This window comes from Oryctolagus cuniculus, chromosome 20 (assembly GCF_964237555.1).
Source record: "Oryctolagus cuniculus chromosome 20, mOryCun1.1, whole genome shotgun sequence".
Lineage (NCBI taxonomy): Eukaryota > Metazoa > Chordata > Mammalia > Lagomorpha > Leporidae > Oryctolagus > Oryctolagus cuniculus.
The window spans coordinates 25,255,417-25,269,393 of NC_091451.1; the positions used below are offsets into that span (position 1 = coordinate 25,255,417).

The window sequence follows — 13,977 nt, forward strand, 5'->3', positions numbered from 1 at the left end:
GTCACAGACTGATTTGCATTTGATGATTCTATACATTAATCTCTGAGTAACCTTCAGTTTCCCAAATAAAAAATAAAAACAGTGGTGATGACATTTGTAATCATCTACAGAAAGGGAATTACTTAAACTCCTCACAGATTCAGGGATATTGAGGGTAAATCATTCTACCCACATTTCTAATTTTAAGAAGCTTTGAGGGTGTTTGTGGATAGTAAGGAGCAAATATTGTTTTGCATATTGAATTAATCATAAACTTTCCATCTACAGTCCCAGATTCTCTGAATGATTGTCGAGGGTTTTCTAGAGACCATCCTCTAAGGACTGAGAAAGTCTAAAAGGAAATACAATATGCTACATATACTATACAATCTGAGCAAACTGGAGAACTGGGGACGGTGACCTTTCAAAGAGGAGAAATGTGATTCTATGCACTGCAGAACTCGGTGTGGCTTAGTGCTTGAGAAAGGATGACATACAGCATCTACTCCCAGGGCCCAGCAGCACAGGAGTTCACATCCTCAGGAAGCGGCGTACCTCACTTTTTCTTCCACCACCGATGATTTCACCCAGTAGTGTCTGCAGGCTTCCTTAGTCAATGCAGACCAGCGCTTGAGATTTTTAGTAAATGCTAAGGACATGAGAATGACTGTCTAATGTGATTTTAAAGGAATGTCAGGGCTGTAACATGTTCTCTGGGAAAGACACAAGAAAATCTGGTGCCAAATGTTCTTTGAACTTTGAGACGAGAAGCATATGGAGGTATTCACCAGGGATAGATGCATACAACAGTGGAGGAGATAATGGTCTGGTCTATTCTAATTTCCAATTCTAAATGTTTTTCCGTAATTCCAACTTAAGAACTTGTAGGTTAAAATCGACTTCTAAAATTTCTAACCTGCAAATATCTCTTTTATTTTTCTTCCTGTTTGCTTTGTGAGTACTTTTAAATTAATGCCTTACTGATACCATCTGGGTCCACACTGAAAATTGTAAACACACAAGTAAATAGTAAAAATACTGATAAATCCACTAATCATAATTGATACTACTTGCTCTGTTCACAATTGATTATCCTGAGATTTTCGTGTCTCTTGTGTCTTCTTTTTGAAATTTAATTTGGAAGAGGGGATGGAAACTGTTAATGTGCTTATAGATTAATATCACCACTAACAGAAATAAATTCAATTTTAAAAGTCCCTGGAAATAATTTTTGTCACTGTGTTTATAGCAATTTAAGGGTGAAATAGAGAAATACTTTTAGTCAACCATGATGAGCAACTCTAACTGAAAATTTGAAATCAAACCTGCTCCAAAATCGGAAACTTGCTAAATGCCATCATGGAACTGCAAGTGGGAAATTCTGCCCTTGACCTCATTTTAAAAGATTGCAGTCAAATTGGAAGCTCAGGGCAAGCACTGTGGCACAGAGGTTAAGCTACCACTTGGAATGCTGCATCCCTTATTGGAGCACCTAGTATCAAGTCCTGGCTCCACTCCAGATTCCAGCTTCCTGGAACGTACATGCTGGGAAACAGCTGGGGATGGCTCAAGTAGTTGGGTTCCAGCCATCTACACTGGAGACTCTGATTGCCTTCCTGGCTCCTGACTTCAGCCTGGCTTAGTGTCAGCTACTGAAGGCATTTGGTGGAGGAACTAACAAATGCAAGATTCTCTGTCTCTGTCTCTGTCTCTCTCTCTCTGTCTCTGTCTCTCCCTCTCTCTCTTTCTCTGCTTTGTAAGTAAACAAAAACAAATAAAACTTAAACCCTCAGATACACTACAGATATTGCATAAACTTTTGCTTCAGGTTATACGTATGAAGTATATATAAAAGCAAAAATGAATTTTGTGTCTTGATGTGAGTCCTATCCCTGGGATATATCATAATGTCAATAAAAATATTCCAAGATCTGATAAAACCCCAACTCGGAAGCACTTCTGATTACAAACATTTTGGATGAGGGATACTCAGCCTTTGTAACTTGGTTTTCCCAGACACAGCTTTTCTTTCTGTGAGCACGGGAGAAGACACAAGTGCGCAAGGAATGGTGCTTTGGATTTTCCCGTGACCTTCAGTTCTGTGAGGAATCCCTGACACCATTCCTGGCCCCGACCAGAATATTCTAATTGCTGAGAAATGCCAGACGCGTTTTCTGTACCTTGCCTGTCCTAGCCAAGTTGGAAAATTGATTCTGCTGTTCAGGAAGATGGAGAAGGTTTTCTTTTACAAGGTCCCAAAGCTGGCAGACACAGTGTGTTGTTTGCCCTCTAACACCATACAGCAGAAGCTGAAGATGTTAAGAACCAGTCTCCCTGGCACGTGCTTTGCTATTCATTCCTTTTGTTGGCATCTTTAATTTGAGATGACAGCCACCTTCTGGGGCTTCGGATGCCAGCCCTCTCAGTAACCAAATACTGTCCCGCGGGGCACATTTCTTCCTAGCAGCTGTTCTGTGCAGTCTCAACAGTGTACCTGCAGATGGCAGTTTGCGGGATTGTGCCCTGATGTCCCTTTGTCTCCTTGCTCTTGCAGCTGGCGCTACCTACATCTTTGGGAAAAGCGGTGGTCTCATCCTCTACACCTGGCCAGCCAATGACAGGCCCAGTACACGCTCCGACCGCCTTGCCGTGGGCTTCAGCACCACGGTGAAGGATGGCATCCTGGTACGCATCGACAGCGCCCCAGGACTCGGCGACTTCCTGCAGCTTCATATAGTGAGTACCTGGCCTTGGCCTGGATTCTCTTGTCTTGCTGATGGTCTGAGTTGGTGAGTTAGATAAATGCAGCACAGTGATCTGGGTAGACCTGGTAAACACGCCCATGCTTACAAAAATACCCTTCAGATGTGTGAGTCATCATGCTCATAGATAAAATAAAAGCTCTTGTGTGGACAGAAAGGAAAAGAAATTCTTCCGTTCCAGACTCTTTTCCCAGTTGTGTGACTTGGCCTGAGGTGAAACAGTTAGCAGACTGCTTGGGTGAAAGCAAGAGAATTTCCTGGTGCAAGTAGCAAAGCCAGTTGGAACGTTAATGCTGTCCTAGGCTAGGAATTAACAAACTCTCAGTAAAGGACCAGACAGTAAATATTTTGGACTTTTGCACACCATCTAGTCTCTGTCAGAGCTATTCAGTTCTGCCACCCACCACTGATTTACTTAAAAATGTGTATGACTATACGACCATGAAGTTTTATCCACAGAGAGTCTACAGGTTGTGCTTTGGTGAGCTCAGTCAGAGGCTGCAAATTTCCTTCGGAGATGTGATGAGTGTGTGATAAACACTGAGGCCAGAATGCCAGCATGAGTGGGGCAGGGAACAAAAAAGCACAGTGACCAAGATCTGCGTTGTTTGTGCATGTTGCACACCCAGCATTGTGCTCTACCTTTTGTATATGTGAGCCCAATAGCATAATACCCTCAGTCCCTGCAGATCATAAGGGCACAACATTAAGTCTAAGAAATTAAAATGATTTGGAGGAAAAAATTACTCCGTTATGAGGATAGAAAATATTTTTATAGCAACAATTAACCCATTTTATCACCTGTGCAGTCTGCAGTTAAGAAAGTAGGCTAAAGAAAGATATGATTCTCATCCATAAGTACCCGTAGTGCAGCTACCAAGAGCAAAGAGAGGAATTGTTCTCATTACTTAGCAATGACAAGGCTAGAAAGAATGGATTTAATTTGGAGCAATAAGAATTCTGTTTAAATAGCAGGAGTGAAAAAAGCAGTTAAGAAAAAAGATCATCTGGGGATTACTACAAACCTCCAAAAAGGAGGAAAGGCAACATTGACTGGGAATCTTTGAATCTGAGTTTTACTAACATGTGGGTCAAGGGAGGGAAGCAGAGGGTAAGATTGCACTGCTGGCCTCTGGACTTCGAGCTGGTTGGCAGGAGCTACAAGCAGCAAGCTCAGCCCCTGAAGCAATGCCCATCTCTAGCACCTGCTCTTCCAGGATCTCTGGGAACCAGGATGAGCTTACTGTGCACAACCGGAGCTGGACGCATGTCAGGTCCCAGAAAGAGCCAGAGCAGGACAGGATTCTGCTTAGGAGCCCAGGGAAGGCCTCATTAGAAATGATTGCCTTGAAAATGTAGAAGAGGGGGTCTCGAGTAAGAGTGGTGAACTTTTTATTATCTCTGAGATGCTTCTGGAACCATATGGTGTCCTGAGCCTAAACGCAAACATTATAAAAAGCCACTCCAAGGAGCAAAGAGCAAGGCAGCTCTAGTCTGGACAGTTTATCTTTATTTGGCCTCCAAGAACCACCATAATTTACCCAACTCTGTGAGATTTATGCTGCATATAATTTAATGAGTATTTCATGGCAGCTATAACTAGGCTATTATTACCAGCTCACTTGCATTTTCATGATGATTTATCTTCTTTTTTTAGTTCAGTGTAACAGTAAGAAAAATATGATTTGGCATAGCCCTGAGCATCTTCTCAGCTTGGATACTGTCTTTTCTATTTTTCTCCATTTGTGTTTGGTAGGGTACCTACTCTTTTAAGAGGAAGGTTTTCTTATGATCTGATAGTTTTCTTGAAATTCACTCTACTGTTTTAAAGCTGGTAGGTGGGTATTGGAAACTTGGAACCAAACCAAAACATTCCAGTATTTGGTGTTACACCATCATAAATTTTTTTGGTGTCTTTGAGAAGTGATTGCCCCTGAACATGCTCCAAGGTTCAAAGGATAGGCGTGTGCTTATTGTCATTCTTGTGAATGTTTCTATGAGCATACACATAGGCTCCACAGGGTAAAATATTACTTTCTTTATCAGAACAAAGACACTGGATGTTTTACATCAAAATGAGCAGAGCCCTTTTGGGATATTTGGTTCTTAGTCCAGTGAGGTTACATTGCCTAAACAGTTGGGAAATCCTGGAAGATGTTCCTTCAACACTTGGATTAGGGAAAAATAAAAGGAACCCCATGACTTGGAGGATCCAAACAGTCTGGGGTGAACTTGATATGTCCATGACCCTCTGAAGCACAGGGCCCCTTCAAGGATCTGACATTTTGAACCATTTTTTTACTCCCTAGTCACTATCTCTTTGTTTTCATTGAAGAAGGAGGGCAGACTCTTTACCACTCTTGGTAATAAAGGAATCTAAGTACAAGACTACAAGGCTTGATTACAAAACTAGTCTCTTGTTTTGGGCATTTAAGTGGATGTACCAGGGAAATCAAGGCATAAATACCTACTAAGACATTTTTGTAATCTGTAAAAGGAGATTGTGTTTGTTGGGTACTTGGTTTCCTTGTGCTAAAGCAAATTTCTCAAAAACAACAGAGCTGAGGGACCATTAGTGAAGTGGAAGGGATAGGGCAGGATGCAACACATTTCATCCCACCTTTCAGTTTGCCTGGAAGAGAAACCCACTGGGAAACCAATGGGAGCAATAGAAGATGTGAAGAGGAGATAGAAGCAGCTGTCTAGTTCATTTGTGTTGCTCTAACAGCACACCTGAAATTGGGTGATTGATAAAAGAAATGTAGTACCGTTCTGAGGGTGGGAAGTCCAAGATCAAGACAGTGGCAGGTGAGCACCTGCTCTCCCTGCTTCCTTTTGGTGCCTTGGATGCTGTGTGCTCTGGAGTGACGGATGTCATTTTCTAAAGAGCAGAAGACATCAAACCCATTCCTGCGAGCTCTTTTGGTAATGACATTAAGGGTGGAGCTCTCATGTGCTTAAAGGTGAAGCCCTCAAGGCCTAAATACCTCCCCAAAGACCACACTTCCTACCATTGTTCCATTGTGGATTATATTTACAACATGCAGATTTTTTTGAGATATATTTATTTGTTTGAAAGGCACAGTGACAGAGAGAAAGAGGGAGAGACTCACAATGAGATCTGTTCCATCTGCTGGTTCACTTCCCGGATGGCTACAATAGCTCGGTCTGAGCTAGGCTGGGTCTCTCATGTGCTTGGCAGGGACTCAAGTATTTGTGCCATCTTCTGCTGCTTTCCCAGGCACATTAGGAGCAAGCTGGTTTGGAAGTGGAGGAGCCAGGGCTTGACACTCCCATGTGGGATGTTGGCATCGCAGGCAGAGGCTTAACCAGCTTTGCCACAATTGCTGACCCCGCTACATGGCAAATTCCAAAAACGGAGGAAGAGCACAGCAAGGCGTTTTCTGGTGACAAAGCTTCATTCTTCGAATATGAGTATTGATTGTGGAAAGAACCAAACCTACCTTAGTGCTTTAATTCGGTGGTGATTAGGCTGGCTACAGTTGATCAAAAACAAGTTATAACCTCTAAAAGTCTGTGTGTGTGTGAGAGAGAGAGAGAGAGAAAGAGAGAGAGAGAGCGAGAGAGCGAGAGAGAGAGAGCACGTTTTATAAACTGGTACTGAAGATAATTCCTAGGATTTTCTATTTCTGAAATATTTCAGGCAATATCAGCACTGTCATTTGAATAATCCCTCTTACCCCCAGTTAGCTCATTGGAAGAAAGCAAAAAAATGCTCTTCCCAGAACACAGCAGAGCCTGACCCTGAGGTGAGGCCCACTCTCTAATCATCCCTTGAGCAAGAATGCCGTATAGCTTTCTCTTGCCTATCAGCTCTAAGTGCCTCTCACCCTCTCACTATAAACTGCTATGGGAAGGTTTGTGAGGGCAGCAGGCAAACCTGGAAGGCAGGAGACCTGGCTCCCATGAGCCTCGGCTGCCACATGTGCAGAAGTGGGGCTTGGTGGATTGGTGCTGCTCACTTATCACACCTGCTGTAAGCCACACTCTGGCCCTCCTCACGGGCTGGACCCTTCCTGTCTGTCTTCCTTTGTCCTCCTGAAGTCCCCATGCAGTAAAACCTGTTTGGGAAAATAAGTGCTTCTTAGACTCATCCTCCATGGTGAACAGCCAGGTTTGGGCCAGGCTAAAGCCAGGAGCATATTTGAGCTGCACTGCTGTGTGCCAGCTGCTTGAGCCCCACCGCTGAGGAGGTGCTTCCGCAGGAAGCTGAAACTGGGAGAGCTGGGATTGCAACCCAGGCCCTTTCATTACAGGATACAGGCATCCCAACCGATATGTCACCCACCACACCAAATGCCTATCCTAGATTCTGAGTTTTGATTAGAAAATTGAAATAAAGGAGAATAAATGGACAGGACTCATTTGGGAGCATACTATGTTGTGTGAGGTAAGACAAATGGCAGGAATGGGTGGAGTAAGCTTGGTTAAATTGAAGGCATCTATGTCCTACAGTGAAAACTGAGCAAAGAAATACAGGGCACCAAGGAACTGCTGGGTAAGTGCTGTAGGCTTTTTTTTCTTTTTCCTATTTCACAATTTTCTTAGATTGTTGTTCTGGCCAAAGAAGGAAAGATTTTTCCTTCTCTTGATATTTTCTTTTAAAGCTAAAGTCTTTCCATTTGTCTGGGCCTTGTGGGGCTTAAATAGAGTTTGATAATAAGTACTGACCAAGACAAGAATTAGTTCGTTTAAAAAAAAAATCAGAGCAGTCCATGCAATTAAAATATTTTCAGAATCATTTGCTTCAAATTAGCTAGAATTTCTTTGTTTTGGGTTAACACTTCTGTAAGCCAGTATTTTCTGTGTCATTTGCTAAGTCTGATATTATTGAAATCACGGACAAAATATATTTGACAAAGACAGTAGGACTCTGTTGAAGTACGTATGCATGAAATGAGATTCTGTGGAGGGAGTTTTTTTTATGTCAGAGATTTTTAAACATTATTATTTCTAATGTAAGTTTACTTCCTTTGAAATCTGTTGTTGGAGAGTCAATTTGCTCAATATTTGGAGAGAAGTGCTATTGCTTGTGAGTGACATCTGCCTATTGACCTCACATTCAGGCTTTGTGGAGCTGTGTCATGTTATACTCCCCTTCATTTATACAATCGGAAAAAAATGGAATAGAACTTGAGAAAGGATTACCAGGAGGTGCTTGCTGTCACTGTCAGGAAACTCTTGACACCCTCCTTTCGCCACCTACAAAATAAAAGATCGAGGTGAACTGGGCAATCATTAGCCTCTCTGTGTAGTTAATGCAGGATGTGGAAAGCACATCCTATTAATTTTCTTTTCCCTCTGTGTAATTTACAGTAAATCCTCTTGGATTTATTTTTTAATTATGAGCTTTTCATGAAAAGCAAAAATTTATGTGTCAGTGCATCTGTTTTGTTTGACAAGAATCTATAACCTTCCTCAACTATTTCCCTCTTGACTTATAATGTGGATGCTCACATAAAAAAGGGAAGGAAGACAGACAGACCTGTCCAGGCACACCTTGTCTTCCCAGTGGCAAAGGGTTCTTCCAAAACTGAGGCTCTCAGAAAAGAGCCTCGGGATATTCTTGCAGTGTCATATATGCAAAAATTAGATACTCAGTTTGGTTTGCACTGTCTTGCTTTTCCATAATTTATAGCATTCAAAGAGACTCCTGGAGGATAAATGGGAGCAAAGCTGAATTATGATTAATGGTCTGCTCCTCATACCTACTGCATCTATAAATTGCCAACCTGGATGCCTCACTGTGGCTGTCTCTAGGTGGGATGTTTACGAGAAGCCATCAACATTTTCCAGTCCTTAGTGAAGCTAAGTGGCAGTTCACTTAGATTCATCCCTGGATTTGGCCAGAGACAGAAGCGGATTTGATTTGGGAACTGTGTTTAGGGGAATCTCCAATTGTGCGCAAAGCAGTGTTGGTGCTTTTGAGACTAGTAACCCAAGTCAAGAGGGGAAGAACAGGAAAACAACAAAGGCCTCCAGCAGATGCAATCTTGTTTCCCGCAGAGTGCTGTGCTCTGCGGGTTGGCTTGGTACTTCCTTTCGTTGCTATGTGTTCTCAGTGAAAATGTCCTCCTGGACTTAGGGGCTTTTCCAGATCATTAACCACTTGTGTGGAGAGAGCCCGCTGGGCATCCTCTGTGCAGCCTCCAGCTTAGCCATGCCATCGCAGCAGAGCTGGAAGAGCAGCTGGCAAAGGAGAGAGGAAGCGCTGATTGGATGAGGTGTCTGCTTATGTAAGCCGGACCCGAGGCAGCTATGTGCGTGGGAATTGCTGTGTTTTCTCAGAGCTGTGTTATTCTCCTGATAATTCTGTCCGCATTGGTTGACTTTGATTCCTCACATGCTTGGGAGAGGCAGCATGCTGTAACAAAGAGATGCTCTTAATTTGGAACCCAGTGAGTTGAATTCAGGTCCCCTTTCTCTGAGCACTAACTGAGCTATTCTGCTTTGAGCCAATCACTCCGCCACTTGGAGCTTCAGCTTCCTCCTCTTTGAAATGGGCATAGAGTTGTTGCAGGGTTTTTCTGAGGATCAAATGAAATAAAGTACTTGGAAGCTCTTTGTTGTCAGTAAGCAACTCCATGGATGTAGAATGGTAGCTTGGTTGATCTAATATCAGGTGGGTGATAAAACCAGTACAAGAACACACACACACACATACACACACACACATTAGTGAAAGGAAATAAAGAATGCTTTACTACTGAAAGTCAAGTTTCATTTTAAGTACTTCTGTTAGTGTCCTGGGACTGTTTCTGCAAGCAAACAAAGAAATACCAATAAAAAAAAAAAAAAAAAACCAACCATTTTATGTGATCAAAAGCAGACTTTAGGAATTAACTAGATCCATAAGTGAGACTTACGGAGCATCCCTTTAGCATCAACTGAAGAACCTAATTACCTCTGAGAGAAACCAGAGCGAAGCCTATAGGATAAGTTAACTCCTGAGGCTTCCCAGATACATTGGAAGAAGGAGGAAGAGGAAGAAGAGGAGAGATAATAGGAGGAAGAAGAAAGGAGAAGCAAGAAAAAGGAAAAGAGAGGGCTGGCCTTGGGGCATAGTGGGTGCAGGTGCTTCCTATGGTGTCAGCATCCCATGAGGGTACCAGTTCATGTGCTGGCTTGTCCACTTCCAATTCAGCTAACTGGAAAAGTAGCAGAAGATGGCTCGAGGATTTGGGCCCCTGTTGGGAGATCCAGATGACGCTCCTGGCTCCTGGCCTCTGTCTGGCCCAGCGCTGACCATGATGGCCTTCTGGGGAATGAACCAGCAAATAGATGATTCTCTCTCCCCCCCTCCCCTTCTCCTTCCTCTCCCCCTCCCTCTCCCTTTCCTTCTCCCTCTCCCCCCTCTCTCTCTCTGGCTCTCTCTCTGTAACTCTGGCTTTAAAAATAAATAAATGAATTTTCTAAAAAATAAAGGAATCATTGCTTCTTGGCCTTTTTGCTAAGATCAAGTGTAAAAATAAAGGAAAAGAAAAGAAGAAAATGGCAATCACAGCCACCACCCCCAAGCAGGAGCAGCAGGAAAGGAAATCCCTTCCAGAGAAGACCGATGTGAGCAGGGTCTGCCACCTGCCATGGGGGCCAGGTGGAGACACAAAGGCTGGGCTCTGCACTGACAAATAGCAGAGCCACGCAAGACCATGGCTGGAAGCGAGGTCCCAGCATGGGTCAGCCAGACTATGTGGTGAGGAGGAGCTGCCATCGCCAGCTATGAGCACAAAGACAGATGAAAGGATTTCATAGACACTCCTTCCTCAAGTTATGAAGGAAAATTTATCTGTAAATGTAATGTGCAGGTGAAATGTGTAATAATATAATAGCAGAAATGGAGCTGATAAGATGTGCAGAAAACATTTAATGGCTGGTAATGAATTATTAGCAGCAAAAGCCAAATGTCCACATTTTTCTCATTTATCATTCACACCGGTGCTCCCTAGATAGTACTTTTCCACTATTCTCGTTGAATCCACAATATCAAATTTGGAAAATTAATATTAAGAGAAATTAGCTCATGAGCATCCTCCATTGTCTATAAATCAAGTACCTAACCTTTGCCAGGCAAAGTGATCTGTTCTGGGGACACTGTGATCCATCTAGGCTTCCATAGAGCGCATAAGCCTGAAAGACCATAGAATCACAGGCAGGAAATTGGGTTTTCTGCTGATTACACTGTGAAGTACAGAAAACTCTTACACAGCTCCTGGCATAGAGCCAATTTTTAATCTTGGATAGATATTTTTGGATTTTAAATTGATACCTTAACATTTTTCTTCAATTTCCTTTTTTCTTTGAAAGATGTGTTTTTATTTACTTGAAAGACAGAGTTACAGAGAGAGGTAGAGACAGAGAGAGAGGTCTTCCATCCGCTGGTTCACTCCCCAGATGACCGTAATGGCTGAAGCTGCACCGATCCAAAGCCAGGAGCTTCTTCCAGGTCTCCCACGTGCATGCAGGGGCTCAAGGGCTTGGGCCGTCTTCTACTGTTTTCCCAGGCCTTAGCAGAGAGTTGGATCTGAAGTGGAGCAGCCAGGACTAGAACTGGCACCCATATGGAATGCCCGCGCTTCAGGCCAGGGAGTTAACCCGTTGCACCACAGTGCTGGCCCCAACCTATTTTTTTTTTTTAATTCAAAGAAATGCTATATTTTGTTTTCCTAAACATGAGCAACCTTTAATGAATCTCTGAGACTTTAACTTGAGTCATGTAACATTCCAAGACAGACTGGGAATGTTGCTGATTTAAAGGCAGGCACTGTCCTGGATCAGTGACGTCATCAAGCATCCAAACTTGTTCTGAAGAGCAGAGGATTTTTTAGACACAAGAACCTGAATTGCCACATGTGAGAAAAACCCCAGGTGCCATCAAATGAATGCTGGGGCATGTGTGGGTTAATCACAAGCTCCCCTTAGCATCATGGGTTGGGTGATTATTTCATTGTCCCACTGCTTACACTGTTACTAGTCATTACTCCTGGGGTATTGTTCAATGCAACAGGGCAAGAAATAACTCATTGACTCCCTGGAGCTATAGATGATGGATTTTACATCCCTGGATGCATGCAGAAGGCATGGAATCTGAGCATATTGAAGGGGGAATTCATTAGCCACCCACTCTGCAGAATCTTATGCTTAGATACTGGTGCTGTCACCGCTGCTGTTGCAACTTGTTAGTGTTTCGCTGATAGATGGCAGAGGGAATGTATAACTGGATTAGCCTCAAAAATAGTACTGACAGCCAGACCTGTCACTTGCCGGCCTGAGATGACACCCTGGGAGCCGGGAATCACTTAAAGACATTTAGATAAGCCCTGTTGATGCAACCAAACTAACCTTCGTCCTGAAGTCAGTTCATACTCAGGATGACAAGATATGATCGGCAATTATGTCTCATATTCTATTTTTGACTACTTAGGTAATTCAGTTTACTTTTCCTATACTTAGTTTTCTATAAAATGATGGAGAGTTTACTAATTTTTACCTTTGCCTAAGACCCCATCTTTTAAAGACTTGACATTAATGCCACTACTATCACTTATCACTAATATTGATTGATAAAATACCAGGTACCAGTCACTGTGCAAGAGCTATCTTTCTGTTATGTTAATATGGGCTCACAACCACTCAGTGACAGAGTCACTATTAATATCTTCATTTCATAAATGAGGCAACTAATGTTTAATGAAGCTAAAGAATTTTCCCAAGATAGTGCTGCTGGTAAATGCTTGAATGGCTTTCAGATCCAGTTCTGTTTCTTAATTTCTACTGCACTCCTAATGAAAACTGCAGAATAGAAAGCATAGTGATTATCACTTTAAATCAACACATATTTATGGAACAGCGATTTACCTGGAACTATTGAAGGCATAAAGAAGCTTTATATGTAGGGGGAAATAAAATCACACATATGATTCTTTGTATCTACCAAAGGACATTGGTATATTACTGGTTTTAAAGCTTTCTTCAATGTACATAGATGAAGTGGGCAAATTTTTACTGTGGCAGCTTTAAAGAGAAATGTGCCAGATGAAGATACTAACATGAATATAACATCAAAGGAATGAAATACAGGAGGGATTCTCAAATTAGTGGATTCAGTGTGACTGGAATAAGTGACATAAAAGAAAATACACAATGCAGAATTATAGAGTCCATATGTTTGAGAAGCAAGTAGTGTGTAATTCAAGATCCACTTCTGTCTCCAACTAGCTCTCTAGCTTTGATTAAACTGCTTGACTCAGCTATAAAATACAGTTGGTAATAATAATGTCACTTTGCATTTTTGAATGAAGATTTATAATAACGTGTGAAAACACTGAAGGAGTATATGGTTCAAAGTAGTTACCCAATTAATGATAGCTATGTTTTTATTTATGATTTAATTTTTCTTTACAGATATTTTAAGGAATTAATGTGGAAGATTTGCATACGATAATGAAGATATAGTCCTTCTGGAAGTAAAGGAAAGATATTGATTGAAAGCCTTTGAGTCAATATTGAAATGCCCCAAACTTAATTTGTAGGAAGACTTTTTGGGTTCTCTTTAGTGGGTTTTAGTGGGTTAAAAGAAAACAGAAAGCTATTGTTTAAGTGGCCCAAGAGAAGTAATTTTAAGGAAATATTCTGTTACAACGATCACAGGAAGGTAATAGATACCAAAAGCGACATTTCAGAGGCAGAGTCAACAGATGGTGCCAGCTGGTTGGGTGGAAAAGGAAACAAGTGAGGAATATCTATACTGGGAAGGTTGTTCTTTGATCAACAACAGCAACAAAAAGACAAGGGGCATATTTTTTAAAAAAGCAGCAGATTTTACAATAACCCAAGAGTTTGACTATCATGTTACAAAGCATGAGGCATCCAGGAGCAAGGCTTTTGATATTTGCAATTGGAAATGTGTGATGAACTCAGATGAGAGACCAGGGCTGGAGGTGGGGACTAGAGAATTCACAGCCTGGCGGTAACAGTCAAAGCTTTGAGGATTGCTAAGATCTCTGGGGAGATATTTAAGTAGGAACTTGGGAAATAACTGCCTAGATTTACAAGATGAAGATAGAAAAAGGAAGGGAGATAAAATGAAAAGGCTGGGGGCTAGGGGCTAACCTAGATAGTGTAGTTTCACAGAAATAAGGATTAATAATTTCCAACACAAGTAGTTTCAGTATTTTTCTGCACCTGTTAGTCAAACCTCTTTCATTTGCAAACAGTT

The 13,977-nt window shown here is 42.0% G+C and overlaps 1 protein-coding gene across 50 annotated transcripts in view; it reads left to right on the forward strand.

The window, feature by feature from the left end:
• The window catches only part of NRXN3 (neurexin 3), a 1,789,124-nt gene that overhangs the window by 1,384,780 nt on the left and 390,367 nt on the right, over positions 1 to 13,977 (forward strand). For all 50 annotated transcript variants that reach the window (XM_070065300.1, XM_070065299.1, XM_070065301.1 and 47 more), the window contains one exon: positions 2,534 to 2,715. In XM_070065300.1, coding sequence (XP_069921401.1) covers positions 2,534 to 2,715 — 182 coding nt within the window. The remainder of the gene's footprint in view (positions 1 to 2,533; positions 2,716 to 13,977) is intronic.